At 40.9% G+C, this 15,579-nt stretch overlaps 3 protein-coding genes across 3 annotated transcripts; 1 reads left to right on the top strand and 2 right to left on the bottom strand.

The window, feature by feature from the left end:
- The first annotated feature begins 207 nt into the window (after positions 1-207).
- Positions 208-4,391, top strand: LOC135488382 (protein arginine N-methyltransferase 3-like). The gene is made up of 9 exons (XM_064772975.1): positions 208-459; positions 825-930; positions 1,239-1,440; positions 1,681-1,828; positions 2,119-2,306; positions 2,526-2,598; positions 3,175-3,468; positions 3,643-3,868; positions 4,173-4,391. Exons 1-9 carry the CDS (start codon positions 220-222, stop codon positions 4,280-4,282), a joined length of 1,587 nt encoding a protein of 528 aa, XP_064629045.1. The 5' UTR covers positions 208-219; the 3' UTR covers positions 4,283-4,391.
- Positions 4,389-7,979, bottom strand: LOC135488381 (uncharacterized). The gene is made up of 2 exons (XM_064772974.1): positions 7,653-7,979; positions 4,389-6,431 (listed from the first exon to the last, which is right to left on the bottom strand). The coding sequence occupies exon 2, from the start codon at positions 6,380-6,382 to the stop codon at positions 4,481-4,483; it is 1,902 nt and encodes a 633-aa protein (XP_064629044.1). The 5' UTR covers positions 6,383-6,431; positions 7,653-7,979; the 3' UTR covers positions 4,389-4,480.
- An 836-nt stretch (positions 7,980-8,815) lies between these two features.
- On the bottom strand, positions 8,816-15,532 carry LOC135487827 (probable ATP-dependent RNA helicase DDX10). The gene is made up of 15 exons (XM_064771924.1): positions 15,352-15,532; positions 15,102-15,162; positions 14,640-14,770; positions 14,290-14,448; positions 13,820-13,940; positions 13,502-13,616; positions 12,925-13,126; positions 12,486-12,648; positions 11,917-12,191; positions 11,630-11,718; positions 10,824-11,451; positions 10,480-10,602; positions 9,986-10,195; positions 9,660-9,808; positions 8,816-9,425 (listed from the first exon to the last, which is right to left on the bottom strand). The coding sequence occupies exons 1-15, from the start codon at positions 15,526-15,528 to the stop codon at positions 9,200-9,202; spliced, it is 2,829 nt and encodes a 942-aa protein (XP_064627994.1). The 5' UTR covers positions 15,529-15,532; the 3' UTR covers positions 8,816-9,199.
- Between the last annotated feature and the right edge of the window lie 47 nt (positions 15,533-15,579).

Genomic DNA, 15,579 nt, shown 5'->3' on the forward strand with positions numbered 1-15,579 from the left:
TGTATGTGCATACAGGGGAAATGCACCGACTGTACGGGGTGTTTCAAAAAGTAATCCTACCTACTCGCTGTGATCTAATGGTAGTCTCAAAGGCTTTAATTTGTCAATGTCAAGTGTTTAGATGCAAACAGATACCTACGAGTAGGTATGCATTTTGTCTGAGGTTTTTTGAAAGTTCACGGGTGAGATCATGGTGTCTTTGTTTAAACCTCTTCAGAAATGCCGGAACTAATTGCTGATGAAGCAATTCTTGGAGCAGATGATGATGACTATGGCGATTGGGAGGAGGTGATGCCTGTTGAAGTCCACTGTCTTTTCTGTGAGGAAGTCTTCAAGTTGCCAAATATGCTCTTTGATCATTGTAGTTTAAAGCATGGATTCAGCATCATAGCAATGAGAGAACGCTTCAATCTTGATGACTATTCTTATATCAAGATGATTAATTTTATACGCAAGGAGGTAAGCTTAGGAAGGAAGTGTGCTTTTTAAAGAAAAAAATACCACAACAGCATTTTTCAAGATGATAAGTTTTATATTCAAGGAGGTAAGCTTCAGAAGGAAGTGTGCTATATTTTAAAAGGTACCATGAGAGCATTTTTCCTTCCACACAGATTTGCCTTCATTGTACATTTCTATTTTCTGCACAATAAAAAAGGCTCACCATAAAGATTTTCAAAGCTAATACATGTAGTGTTATAGCTAATGACCAGGCCAATGAGTGAGTGAGGTAGAAAAACAAGTGTAAGGTATAACCTGGTTAAGCCCAGGACAAAGATAATGGCACCCACAAGGATGTTGATTCCATCCTGTTTGCTCTCTTCCAGCACCCAACAGTAGAGCAGCTTTGTAATGCCAGCCAAACTCAACCACCTTGGATGTTGGATGCCTATCTCCAACCTGTGGATCCTTCTGATGTAATGCTTCAGTTTGGTAAGGTATGGGTGAATGAGGTGTCACAGAATACCTGGTCTCCTTTTCTCCAGATACGGAGAAAAATGTTTGCTTGAGACATGTTGTCATTTTGATATTTATACCGACATTAACAATGGTCCTGTGGAGGATTTTAGGATTTTCTTGTTGACAGACTAATGGTACCAGCAGCAGGAAGAACCAAACCAATGGTTCTGGTATCTCAGCTACTTATTTTCTGGTTGGTAGACTTCTAACTCAATTATGGAACTGTGGTCAATGAGATTTCGGTTACATATTCTGAACATTGTTAATTATATCCATTTTAGATCTCGAAGACTTGAGTGGTCTAAAATTACCAGAATCGGGTAATGGAATGGCATCAGGAGGTGGCGATACTGAAAATCAGGATATTCACCTGAAGAAAAGAGAGTATGCTGATCTCAAGCGCCGACTACAAGATGCAGAGAAGCAAGCTTTACAGACACATGAAGAGTTGCAGCGCGTCCTCGGTGATTTGGACAAAATGAGGTGAGCTTTCGATAACAGATACCAGTATGTTGTGTCTGATATTGTGACAAATACATGTATATGATGTTATGGTTAAAGTAACCTGGCTCAGACAATATCAGTCATGTGAGTGCCTATTACAGGTAGAGTCGAAGTCAACTAGGGCCTTTACTCAGCGCCGATAACTAGGGGTGTCAAAGTCACGTAAGTGCCCATTAGACTTAAATTATAAAAGCTACCATTCTCTTTGATTCTCTTTAGGGGTGTTGCGAAAGACTTTATGATAAGTGGTCCACTATCTGAGAATGTTCCATCATCAGAAAATGCTATCCAGAATCTGACATCTTCTGAAGACGAGCCATACTTTGACTCTTATGGACATTACGGTATCCATGAAACTATGCTAAAGGTTGGGTGATGCTTCATTATTGCCAAATGGTTCCTCTTTTCCAGTTGTGGAAAGTTTGGTCAAGCCTTTTACTATGCGGTTGTATGTCGCTTGAGGGCGAGACCGCTGGATGCGAAACATTTATTTGCTAAATACCGGAAAGGTTTAAATGTACATGTAGAGGTTTGATTCACATACATGTAGAAAAGACAACTTCGTAATTTTAGTACATAACATGGTGATGTGTTGTCATAACTTTTCATGACTCTTCATTGTATCAAATGTAGATCTCGATTTTCACTTTCTTTCAGGATAAAGTACGGACTGAAAGTTATCGAGATTTCATGTTAAAAAACACAATATTGTTCAAAGATAAGGTTGTGCTAGATATTGGCTGTGGGACAGGCATTCTATCGATGTTTGCAGCGAAGGCAGGTGCACATCAAGTGATAGGAATTGACCAATCTGAGGTGATCTATTCGGCCATGGATATCATAAGGTAGGAAATGAACTGTGAGGATTATGGTGTCAGACTACCATTGCCCCCTCCCAGATTACCGCTGTTCAATTTGGGAATGCACTTCATAACCGCTTACACGCCCAATGCCTGCATAGGCCATCCACCACACCTGATAACTGAGCTGTCAGGAAAGTCACAATAACTTCTTATCTGCCTCTACAGTAGTGCCTTTATTCCTAGATTTTTCTGTCTCTTCAGGGAGAACAACCTCGACGAAGTGATCACCCTCATCAAAGGCAAAGTAGAAGAAGTTACTCTTCCAGTTGAAAGGGTGGGCAGAGAAATGTGCAGTTTGCATTTGCTTTTCAATGATGTATTTTAAGTTCTTTAGACGATATAGTAGAACTTCCCTCAGCAGACACCTCTGTTATCAGGACACCCCTCCATCACAGTGATTTCTGTCTCAAATTGTTCATTCCTATTCAATTTGACCTCTGTAATCAGGACATCTCTCTATTGAGGATTGCATTCGTCAGTCCCAGAGGCATCTTTGATAGAGAGGCTCCACTATACATGTGTTTGTGAAAATGTCGAAAAGTTGTCATACTGACATGACCAATTGTTGGAAAGCTCTTGATCTGCACCTTCTGATTGTACAGTGAAACCTCCCTTAGCGGACACCTCTCTATTAAGGACAACCTCTCTATTGAGGACACTTGTTTTGGTTATAAATTGGTACTTTCCATTCAATTTGACCTCTCTAATCAGGACACCTCTCCATTAAGGACAGCATTTATCAGTCCTGAGGGTGTCCTTTATAGAGAGGTTCTACTGTACTATCGATGATGTTGTGAATTATTTTGTTTTTGTGTCTTAAACTTTCTCAAATCAAAACCTTACCTTTCAGGTTGATATAATCATTTCTGAATGGATGGGCTACTTCCTCCTCTTTGAGTCTATGCTGGACACGGTTGTATTTGCACGTAACAAATGGTTGTCTGAAAGTGGTGCTGTCTACCCCGACATCTGCTCAATGTATCTGGTTGCCAGCGGGGACGAGAACCTGAACACGGGTCGACTTGGTTACTGGGATGATGTTTACGGGTTTAAGATGACGTGTATGAAGAGCCAGGTGGTGAAAGAAGGATATGTTGATGTTGTGAAGCCTGACAAGATTTTGACGGATTCCTGTAAGATTAAGGTGTGTATTACCAAAGATAAATACATGTAAGGCAGTTGGTTATTTTATAGTTGGTAAAATCAGAAAGTAATCTGCAAACTCCTTCCCGTCCTGACTATCTGTTGGTATTACTGTACATCCGTTTGAACTAAATTTGTGGATTAAAATTCACATTGCTGTTTTCATTCTTTGCAGGAAATCGACTGTAATTCATGCACTGTGCCAGAACTAGACTTCACATCACCATTTGAGTTGCGTGTACAGAATGATGGGAAGATGACAGCGATTATTGGCTTCTTTGATATATTCTTCAGAAAAGACTGTAGTCCAGTGGTGCAGTTTTCTACTGGCCCAGCATCTACAGCCACTCATTGGAAACAAACTGTATTTTTGCTGGAGATGCCAATTGAAGTCAAGAAAGGTAAGAAACATACAGAAGTCTGTTTCCCAGGAGTAAAAAATTGGTCACCTGTACACCTGCATTCTATCTTAGGGTACAGGTGATCCACTTCAGACTCTTGGGAAACAAACTTTAGCACTGGATAGAGAGAAAACAGAAAATTGCCTCATTGACCAATGGCATCATTGTTTTTAAAGTAACCTTGGTCCCAGGTCAACAGTGTAGGATGTAAAATTGACGGAGCTTCCTCGTTACCATGCCAAAAATTCAAATGTTTCCACACATTTTGGTTTGTAATGCTTATCTTGGATGTTTTCTATTACAGGGGATGTACTGAAAGGGACGATTGACTGTAGGAAAGATAGGAAAGATCCCAGGAGCTTACAGGTCAAGGTCACACTGAATGACAGGACTATGATGTACTATTTGGATTAAAGTTGCTTGAGACCATGTAAAATAGACTTTAAATCTGTTTTGAAATACATACATAAGTACACTGCCAGTGAAGGAATGAGTTGTGAAAATTTTTGTGGTTGATGTTAATAAAATTGGAATCAAACCTCAAAATATTTTGTGTAAATCTGTTCAGGATGACAAACTCAGTGCGAATATCTTCATCCCCCTTATAAAGCATCATTCTCTTCCTTGGATGCCTTCATCTCCCATGGACCCATTTCTTGCACCACTAGCTCTCCTTATTGGTATTTTAGAAGCTTTTCTTTGCATGCTCGGTCGCCTTTGTACAGGCTTCACTTCAACACTACTACAACTACCTTTAAGAGTGTCAGGAAGACTAACATTCTCCGATCTAAATGTAGTCGAACCTTTCCTACTTTCCCTATTTGTTGTTCCCTCCCCAGATAAATTAGTCTGTTCTCTACTGGCACTTTCTCCTAGCCCCTGTTTCCCGGTACCATCCTGTCCCCCATCTTCATGAATGGTGCCCAAGCTGCCTTTTAGAGTACCCTCAGTGTTCGTGCGTTCCCATCTATCTTGGTTACTGGTGCTCCTCTTTGACCTGTCCGGCTTTCCATAAAGCCGCTCGGCATCATCAATATTCAAAGTCCCACGACTTCCTGCTAATGTGGCAGTTAAACTTACTAATTCCCATCTCTCCTCTGATGGTTTAGATGGTCCATCGATATCAATGTTGAATGTCCCTTGGCTACCATGTATTGTCCCTGGAATACTGATCCTTTCCCACCTCCCAAGGATGTCATCTTGTGTCCCCTCCCCTAATGTTATCTCGCTCCCCAATGAGCCTGAGGGGAATGAATCTAACTCTGTAATTTGCGGCGTATCAATTGTGTGGCTGTGGTCGAGTTCATCAGGGAGATCTCCAATCCAGTCATCTTCCACACCAACAACTCTGTAAGTCCGCATATCTCCCGAGCCCCTCCTCATTTGTCTTGGAAGGCTTAGTTCCTCTGGTACCCTTGCAAATCGGTCATATCGCCTTGTATGGCCATGCTTTGTGTCCATCTCGGTCACAAACGGATATAACATGTTGACCTGCCGGCGAAACTGTGGCTTTGCCACTGATTCCACTGCACAGGACATAGCCCTACTAGCCCGCTTGGTTTTCTGCCCAAGTGGTTCTAGTTTATAGGGTCTTGTAACTTTCCGAGGATTATCATTTGGAGCTGGTTCTAGTTTATAAGGCTTTGTAACCCTTCGTGGTTTGTCAATTGGAGCTGGTTCCAAGGCATGTGTCAGAGGCCTATCAAAGTTTTTCCTCTCTAATGGCTCCGGAGAAAACGTAATGTCAAGATCACTGAAATTAGGCTTTCGGTCTTGTATCACGGAATGTGTCAAGCCATAGGGAGAAATGTTAGATGATGTCTTGTTATTGACTCTGTATGTAATATCAAGATCACTAAACTCGGGCCTAATCATATTGTCATTATTGACTCTGTATGTAATATCAAGATCACTAAACTCAGGCCTATCAATTTGCAATGCCTCGTATGTCCTGTCTAAATCATCTGTCCTCTCACGTTCAGGTAATGGTCCAACCTCGTCAATTGCACCTAAACCCCTCCTAATCGGTGGCAAGACACGTTCACTCTTGGAGAAGTCACCAGGCTTTTTTTTCTTATAACAATACGGCTCAACCTCCAGAAATCGTGAATCTGCTGCTAATTCTTTCTCTGGTATTTCCTCAGCTGTGGAGGGAAATTGGTTCCCATGGACAGCAGCTTTCTCCACCGGTTCAGGTGCATAGACACCTTTTCCTCTAGGTCTCGTTTCCTCTGGTAATTCATCAATCCCAGACAACGTAACCCCCTTACCAAGGTTCTCCTCCTCCGGGACTTCCTCAATACTGGACAGCTTGACTCCCTTACGGTTGATGATGCGGGGATCCTTAGGTGGGCTCTTGAGATGATATTGTCCTGTATCTGGTTCGATATGTGATGGTGAAGGAGCATCAACATAAGCTGCTTGGCCATTTTGTTCTGGTTGTGTCTCCTGGACCTGTTCTGCAGCATATACTCCAAATGAATCTTTGGCAAATCTTACCCTTTGCTTATCCATTCTCCTCAACTGTCACAATAACGATATGTCATTGATACATCTTTAGAGTCTGAAAAATATCAATTCAATAGTTGTATAAGGTTTTATTTGCCCTTGCTCCATGGAACAGCCTGTCTTAACCGACTGAATAGGGTATTGGCATTGGTCGGGTCAATCTTGAGCTCCTCACTAGGAATAAGAGTCTGGGGTGTTGGCTGTACCAATGGATATACTCAGGATAATAATGAAATTCAAGTGAGGACAATGTAATAACCCCGGGTCACAATCGATTGAAAGGACAACATCATGACCTTTAGTTTAGTTGGGCCAGTGACAATGCTGTCAGATATGGTCCATCTATTGCCTTGTTTGAGGAGACTTCACCTCGGGACAAAGTCACAACCTATGCATAATGACTACATCGAAACTCATGCCAGGGCATCATCAGCTCTACTGAATGAAGAATTTGGCAATACCTGGGACTAGGTTCAAGCATGGTCATATAATGCTTTTCACAATCACTGTCACTGTGGCCAATGGTACAGAAGTCATGCTACAGGAAGGACGAAGGACGAATCCATTAGCTGTGTAATTTGTTACATAGAGGTGGCAAGTGCACATCTTAATGTGGCTAAGATATAACCTTAGCAGGGTGGAGCTTTTCCTGACTGAGTGGGATTGATAACGAAGAGGCTGATCAAGTGACCCTTTTTGTTCCTGTACAAGTACATGTAATACATCAAGTACCTCTCTGGTCACAGTTGCAATGACCCTAGTAAGACAGATGTGCTTAGAATGTCGCATAAGAACTCGATGATACGAAGGACCCAGGAGAATGTTACAACCAGGTTATACAATGGTGTCAGTGTTGGACAATATGGATGACTGTCTCATCCTAACCATAGTACCTCTCTGGTCACAGTTGCAATGACCCTAGTAAGACAGATGTGCTTAGAATGTCGCATAAGAACTCGATGATACGAAGGACCCAGGAGAATGTTACAACCAGGTTATACAATGGTGTCAGTGTTGGACAATATGGATGACTGTCTCATCCTAACCATAGTACCTCTCTGGTCACAGTTGCAATGACCCTAGTAAAGACAGATGTGCTTAGAATGTCGCATAAGAACTCGATGATACGAAGGACCCAGGAGAATGTTACAACCAGGTTATATACAATGGTGTCAGTCTTGGACAATATGGATGACTGTCTCATCCTAACCATAACAAGGACAGATACAAACTGGCCAATGTCTTGGTTTTTGATAAAGTTGGCATATATACTCACAATCATATTTCCACTTCTTTGTCCATTGTTTTGATCCCTATAATGAGAGCCATGCTCTCTGATCTGAAGTTGGCATGAGAATGTGTCGTCCTGTCTCAGTCTACAGATGAATGGTGGTATAGCGGGTTCAGCTGTGGTAGTTTTACCCAAGCTTCCTCCCCGAAGGAGATTTGATGATGTTCCTACAGTGAATTGAACAGGTGTTTTGTGTACTAAAGACAAGCATTTGTTGGTGACAGTATCTTTGTCTTTCCTTAGCTTTGGATTCCTTCTCAGTTGTTGAGAGTTTCAATAGCCATGAAGTTGATTACTTGTACACTCCATGTGTGATCATCTGCCTAAGCAAAGACTACTATTATCAATGATTGAAATATTCTCCTTGTGTTGGCATTCTGTGGTTGATCTACCTCTATTCAAGGATATGCAAGCCGAATAAAGGAAGGGTAGATGTCACACACAAATCAACTATGATAGGTTGAAGTTGATATTCTGTGACATTTCCACAATGGGGTTATTCTTACCGTCAAGCATGACTGGTTTTCTATCTTTATTGAACATTGTGAAGTGGTGTTGCACTCCAAGAAGCCCTCCCATTGTGGGGCAATTGAAAGGGGGAGAAACATTGTTGTTATTGTATCCATTATCACCAAATCAGTTCCACCTTTCATTGAGGAGTTGATAAATACAAGCACATCATAGAGGTGTTGTATATTGGTCCTGCAAACCAGGGACATAATCTGCATTGAAGATGGGTTCAAAAGATATACAACCTTGACTAGAGTTCAGGCATCTTAGAACTCCTAGCTTCAACTGGGAGAGGAGCGATTTAATATGAGAAGTCCATTGGGATGAATGTCACAGGCAGTGGTCTAAGGGGACATCCTCCACAGGGACGGTTTTCTGTTTATTTAGAGAAGCCTTGCAGGGCAAGGTGGTCATATAGGAATGAACTGTCTGGGGACAACACTCTTGTCCTAGGGAACTTATAGGCCTCCTTCACACTGTGGAAGACAGAATAAGGTTGGCAGGGAAAAAAACCTTGGCCTGGCCTATTCACTATGCTTTTGAATGTTGAGAAGCCCTCAAAATTGAATTCCTCACCACCTGCAGGCCAGGCAGCATGAGGAATAACTAAAATGACAACAATTTGCTCTTAAGTTCTTTATTATGATGCATCCATGAAGATTACATGCTTGTTTTTATGTAACATGATACTAAGTGGCACAGCATTGTTATTAGAATAACGTGCTCAGAGATTTTTAACAATGCAGACATTACAATGTATGAACATCACAAAACCCAGGCACTCATTAGGACAGCTGAGTTTGTTACCGATAGGACTGACCGTCTACTGTGCATCTCAAAAATTCTGAACGGAGAAGAAGATCATCACTGTTTAAATGTCTGAGGATTTATCTGAGCATGACTGTTTCGACAGAGCCATGGTTGTAAAGTCACATATGGGGTACACAGTCAGCACAATTCCATCAGGTTTCGAGAGTCTAAAATGAGGAATTGAAGCAAAAGAGTTTTGGTCATTTTCATTCTCAATGCTGAAGGAGCTTCAGAGCAAATGCCTCATCAACGTCCAGATCATCTCCACCATATGCCTCATTATCATTATCGTTATCCTGATCATCATCATTATCATCATCGTCGTCCTGAACACCATCATCATCGCTTCCATCGTCGTTGCTTTCAACCTCATCACCAGTATCCATATCTTCTTCCTCCTCCATGACATTTTCACTGAACTTCTGCCTTTTACTTGGTCTGTAATAGTTTAAATAATATCACCATATTAGGAAATAAATCTCTTGACATAGAAAGACGGTAACGTTATACATGTACGGAAGGTCATTAGCAGTACGGGACATCATCTCTGGGCTAGGTGACAATGTCTTACACTACTGCAATGTGCTGCCCTGCTGTGGAGTGAAGTGTTCTAAAAAAATGACTTTACAATACTATTCACCATCAATTCTAAAAGGGTTAAGGTCTACTTACATTTCATCATCTGATTCAGACTCCGAACCAGCACTATATTCCTCCAGTTCAACGGGAGAGTCTTCTTTCCCACTCTCAAGTTCAGAGTCAAACGAATCATTGCCATCAGCGGGAGCCCCCAAGGTGACCTGGAACTCGTCTTCCTCATCCTGAAATGGAGGGCGGCAAATGATTATGAACATGAATATCGATAGCCAGACATAGAAAGTGGAATCTGATTGCCATGATGGTTCTGGCTGACCTTGTCCTCAGGAATTTTATCAGTTGGTCAATTTAAATACAAACAAGAGAACATCTGAGACGAGACCAGCAATAGTCACACTCACTTCATCTTGTTTCTTATTCTTCTTCCTGGCCTTCTCCTTCTTCTTCCGTCTCTCCTCCTTGTGTTTCTGCCGGACCTTCTCCTTGAAGATTTCCTTGTCAATTTTATCCTCCTCCTGCATCTTGCGGCGTGCCAATTCTATATTTAGTCCACCAACATCATTGTCATGACCATTGTCCGTCTTGCGCTTTTTGTTGGAATCTTCAAGTGCCTGAAAGGTTATATGACATATTAGACAATTGATCCTGTAATAAATGGAATCCACTCAATTCCCTTGGTTGATTAATCAATTTCTTCTTTTTCAGAGACACAAGTGTGTATCACAGCAGTTCTCATTGTTTTGCTCAATACGGTTTAACTAAAACTATGCCTTTAATCAAAACTTTAGCCGAACTGGTCTCACCATGCTAGCTATTCTTACCATCTAATCAAACAAGGGTTTAGCAGCTTATTCTGTTCTGAATGAAAGCAAAGAGCTACACTTCATATGCTTACCTCACCCTCCTCATCAAACACTACTTTAGTGTTCACTGTAATCTCCTTCTTCTGCAATTTCTTAGCGAGTGCAAACTTGGTCAAAGGTTTTGCCTTTTTGCCTCTCTTACTTTCCTCCAGTATCTGAAATGCAAAATATGTACTGTTCATAGACAACCACAGTTGACATAAAGAGCCTGTGCAATCCATCAAGCCCATATGACCTTTGATGTAGTCACAGAAAATCTTAAACCACGCAGACTAGACTATGGAAATATAGCTCCACTGTAAGAGTGCTGCCTGAGGTGCTGGAGGCAAATGACCAAATAACTTCAAAACAGATAAGGTAAGTTCTCACAACTCACCTTCGCAATTGTAGCCTCATCTTCATCCGATGATGAAATAGCAACACCCTTCTTCACAGTAAAAAGCTCATCATCATCATCGTCAATGCCAAAACTGTAAACCTCTTGCCTTGGCAAATTACTCCTTGGAACATCTTTTGACTTCCCCTCAACCCTACTTGTCCTTCCCTCTGAAGAATCGTCCGAGTCACTTTCACTTGACTCCTCACCTGACTCAGAATCATCAGAGTCCGACACACCAGGGCCAAGTTCTTTCAAAGTATCCAGCACACCCTTTTTAACTGACTTAGTAACAGCCTTAGTCCGTCTCTCCAGGGAGTCTGTTTGTACAACTCCAGTGTCCGAATCGCCATCAGATTCGTCAGAATCTACATCTGATTCAGCAGAACCAGATTCATCGTACTCCTCAGACTCAAAACCTGCATCCATATTTTTCTCAGCCTCCTCCTCCTCAGCACCAATTTTATTCAGTTTTATTTGCTTGGCCTTATTCAGAATCTCTTCTGGCGTACGTGCTTTCTTCCCTTTCTTTGCCGCCTTCTTCCTTTCTTTTTCAGTTTCTTGCCGTGCCAATGCCTCAACTTTGCGTAAGAATCGTATCCGAGGAGGAATAGCTAGACCCATCGACCTGGAAGGGACAGAAGAGACTCAGATGTGATATGGAGTTTAAAGTAAAAATCTGATCAAAAGATCAATTCTACTTTCAGCCAATGATTACTTCCCTGATTTTAAAGTCTATCTCAATAAATTAACTGCTGGCGAAGAGGTGTTGAAACTAGCTGTACCCTACCATGTCCAGAACTCACCGAGCAAACTGATCTGTATCTAACTTTTGAACATCAAAGACAGCCTTGTTACTCATGAAATGCACAGAGCGCACATAGGAAACAAAAGCCTGAAAATAGAAAATTTTGTTATGCTTTACCAAATATCACGAGAAAATTTTTACTTTTTCACTTTAGCAGTTTTAACAGTATGTTTGACCTGATTGATTTTAGAAGTTTCCCTGTATTAGCAGAACAGATATAAGGAATCAAGCCAATATACTAACAATAATACCTTATATTTTCCCCCAATACCACAAGATACTCACCCTTTGTGCCGCCTCTTTGAGCATCCTATCAGATGCCAACAACGCCTCTAGCTTGCCCTGGATACTCCACTCTTTATTCGGGTTGATTCTGATCCTGTTCACAGGAATCTTCTTGGCAGCGAGCTGTTCAATCATCGCTGGTTCCTCAGATGGTAGCAACATCAATAAAGCCTCACCACCCTTCTCATACCTGGCAGTCCGCCCTGCTCGGTGGATGTACGTATTGGCATCTTCGGGACAATCAAGTTGCAAGACCCAGTGTACCGCAGGGAAATCTAAACCAAGCAGAAATCAGATATATCGTTTAAGCTTACAGGCAAAGAAAGTGAAGTGAACATTTCTCAATTTTACAATCCAGTTCGAGGGAGGATCCCTGGAGCTAATTTATTGGAAGTAGATATCAACCATGATTATCCCTACAGCAATCTCGATGAAATGTTAACAAAACAAAGGACATCATTTTGTTTATATGAGTCTATTTTCTTTAAATTGAACTCTGACATGCGAGTTATAGCCAGTACTCAGTATGTTGTGGCATTCAGGGTTTCTATCTTAATTTTTGATCTTACCTAATCCCCTAGCTGCAATATCCGTGGCAAACAACACAGCGTGCTGTTTGCGACAGAACTGATCGTAAACAGCGACCCTCTTCAGCTGATTCATTGCACCGTGTAGTCCTAAAACTGTCACACCCGGACGTAACTTCTTGAACACTTCATAGATGAATCGGACCTAAGTCAATGAAAGACAGATGTACAACGGAAGTGTAAAATGAACAGTAGATCATTTGACAGATATTATCAAGATATATGTGACTTGTATTGCTCCACTTACATTTCAACCGATTACATGTTGAATTTGAATAGTATAGAACTAAGTGACACAATTCAGGTAGCTCAATCATTACGATGAAGCGCAATTTGGCCTGTAGATATATCTGCTTGCCCGAAGAAGAGGAGCAGAGCAAACTTCATAGGAATTTCTGAAGGAGCCACAAGACTAACTTACCTGTTTACAGCTTGCAATGAACACTAAAGTCTTCTTCTTCAAGTGATTCTTTATGAATGACCACAAGATATGGATCTTTTGATGGAGGTCACACACAATGTAGCTCTGCTCTAACTGGGCTGGAGTACTGTGTTTAGAATTCTCATGGACGGATACAAACATTGGGTTCTTAAGACTGAGCCTAGCTAAATCTTTCACGGATCTGAAAGGACACAAATACAAACTAATCATTTCAGCAATCTGACAAAATATTTATGCCAAGAACACCAAAACCATGCTGATAGGTGGTGCAGCCTAAAGCCAAAGTACAGCTTAAAAGGATAACGTTAGTACCGGTATATGATTATAACACTACAATAGTCACTGACTTGGGCTTTACATCAAATCTTGTTTTCATAAAAAACATAGACCACAGCAGAGGACTCAAGGCATCAAGGAGCTGCCCATACAACTTATGACCGCTTCAGACCCACAATCTTGGATTGCTAGTCTAACTCTTTGACAAGTGATATACACCTAGTCCTCTTCAACCAGCAGAACGTCAGAGAGAAAAGACTTAGAAGAAATTCTAACGTACTTGGTTTGGGTGGCAGAGAATAACAATGTCTGCCTCTCCTCGGGAAGATTTTCTATCACAGCGTTCATGGTGTCCTTGAAACCAAGGTCCAAGATACGGTCTGCTTCATCCAGGACTGAAAAAGAGATCCAGGTGAGATTATGACGACGTTGGTCCCAAACTGTGGTAATTTACATTCAATTTGGCCACATAAGTCAGAACACATCTCCATGGACAGCATTTTTTATTTAATGATTTAATAAAGATCACCATTCCAAGAACCGCTCAAGCTACAAAAGTTTTATTTCTATTCTGACCAACTAACTGAGAATTCCTCACCTAGTACTTGCAAACCAGTGGCATAGAAGTTGACTGTCTCATCCATATGTTGTAGGAGTCGACCAGGTGTGCAGATCACAATGTTTGTGCGATTCATTCTCTCTGCTTCTTCTCTCACATGCTTAAAATTTAAACAAGGCATTTGAAATAAAATAACTGAAACCTCACCATTAGAATGTTAAGACATGCCTCACATGGAAACACAATTTCCATTTTATTTTTTAAATGTCAATATCACAACATATTTTGCAACCAAAAGAAGACTGAATCTGATGTGATCTGCACCTAAAAATTGAGCTTACCGGTACATTGTACCAAATGTATGTTAAATACCAGTTAGTATCCAGCTCATTCTTGCTCACCAGATTTCATCTTGCTCAGTTGTGGAAGTGTTTCCCTTGTATTGAATTTTTTGGTCTTATTAGCTAGCAAGACAATATGAAAATTTTTGCAACAGGCTATTTATTTACCTTGCCACCAATTACAAGTCCTGCAGAGAAATCATGATGCTTCCCAATCTTCTTCAACACATCAAAAGTCTGATATGCTAATTCTCTTGTGGGAGATATGATCAAAGCACCAAGACCATCAATAGCAGACCACTTCTGTCGCCACAGACACTCCAAAACCTTAAGATAATGACAAATTAAATGATAACATATTTCTAGCTGTTTGTACATGCATCTCGAGCATTATCCAAGTATGAGTATGACTAAGAATATAGAATCTACTTATGAGAACATCAGAGAAACTTTGCTTGAAGCAAATAGTCATAATTGTAAAAGCTGATGAAAGTGATGAAGAAAATAAAGGTACTCACAGGAATAAGGAAAGCCAGAGTTTTCCCAGAACCAGTCTTAGCAGCTCCAAGGATATCATGGCCTTGCAGAGCAAGACCGATTGACTGTTTCTGTATTTCTGTAGGGGCAGTGTAACCTCCATCCTTCAAACCTAATTATAACACATACAAATGATTAGACTAGAGTGACCTACTGAGTTGTACAGACAATCAGAGTAATAATCATACCTAACCAGGTTTTAAAGAGAGCTGGTTTTGTACAGCTGTACAAAAATACATCAGCATCAGAGGCCACACCATTAAGGATCAGATGAATGTTATTAGCAGTCCAAACAAGACACCATCTTTGATAGAACCTTTACCACGCAATAAAATAAGGTAGTCCGGTAATTCATATGTACATGTACAGTGCTGGCTCACCAATTTTCTGCAGGTTTATGCAGTACCTTGAAGTCAATTTCCAACAGACTAGGAAGTTCTTACCTGCTAGAGTATTTTTTGACAAAGGTATTTCTGTAAATAGTTTGATATTTTCAACTTCGAGCTGCAATAGAATTAAGACATTTCTTATCTATTTTGAACAGTGTATACATGACATGACAGTAAGCCCAGGCAAAACAAATTCCATTGAAGACACTAACAGATACGATCGCCTCTCAACATGGCCAGAATAGGCATAATTCGGGAGTACGACATCCAGCTGTCCGAAAATAGAACACTTAAATTTACAAACCTCTTCGTACTGGGATTTCAACGCTTGTATTTCTTCATCTATAATTTCTAACTTCTTTTTCCCTTTTTTGTATATCTCATGTTTGCGAAAGGATTGTTTTCCACCACGATGACCTCGCGAATTACGAGAAAAACCTGTTATTTGATGCCCACTTCTATTCATTTTGCAACCATGCATGCGTGTCTGTGGATACCAGCGCGCCACCTTTTAGGAAGTCTCTTTCATTAC

This window comes from Lineus longissimus, chromosome 5 (genome assembly GCF_910592395.1).
Source record: "Lineus longissimus chromosome 5, tnLinLong1.2, whole genome shotgun sequence".
NCBI classification, from domain to species: domain Eukaryota; kingdom Metazoa; phylum Nemertea; class Pilidiophora; order Heteronemertea; family Lineidae; genus Lineus; species Lineus longissimus.

Bases quoted from the DNA above. Each gene is read 5' to 3' on its own strand.
- LOC135488382 (XM_064772975.1), top strand. From the start codon at position 220: ATGCCGGAACTAATTGCTGATGAAGCAATTCTTGGAGCAGATGATGAT. The intron at 460-824 runs GTAAGCTTAGGA...GCTCTCTTCCAG, and splicing joins TTAATTTTATACGCAAGGAG to CACCCAACAGTAGAGCAGCT. The intron at 931-1,238 runs GTAAGGTATGGG...TATCCATTTTAG, and splicing joins TGATGTAATGCTTCAGTTTG to ATCTCGAAGACTTGAGTGGT.
- LOC135488381 (XM_064772974.1), bottom strand. From the start codon at position 6,382: ATGGATAAGCAAAGGGTAAGATTTGCCAAAGATTCATTTGGAGTATAT.
- LOC135487827 (XM_064771924.1), bottom strand. From the start codon at position 15,528: ATGCATGGTTGCAAAATGAATAGAAGTGGGCATCAAATAACAGGTTTT. The intron at 11,452-11,629 runs GTGAGTTCTGGA...TGTCCCTTCCAG, and splicing joins GATACAGATCAGTTTGCTCG to GTCGATGGGTCTAGCTATTC. The intron at 9,809-9,985 runs GTGAGTGTGACT...CCTCCATTTCAG, and splicing joins AGAATAAGAAACAAGATGAA to GATGAGGAAGACGAGTTCCA.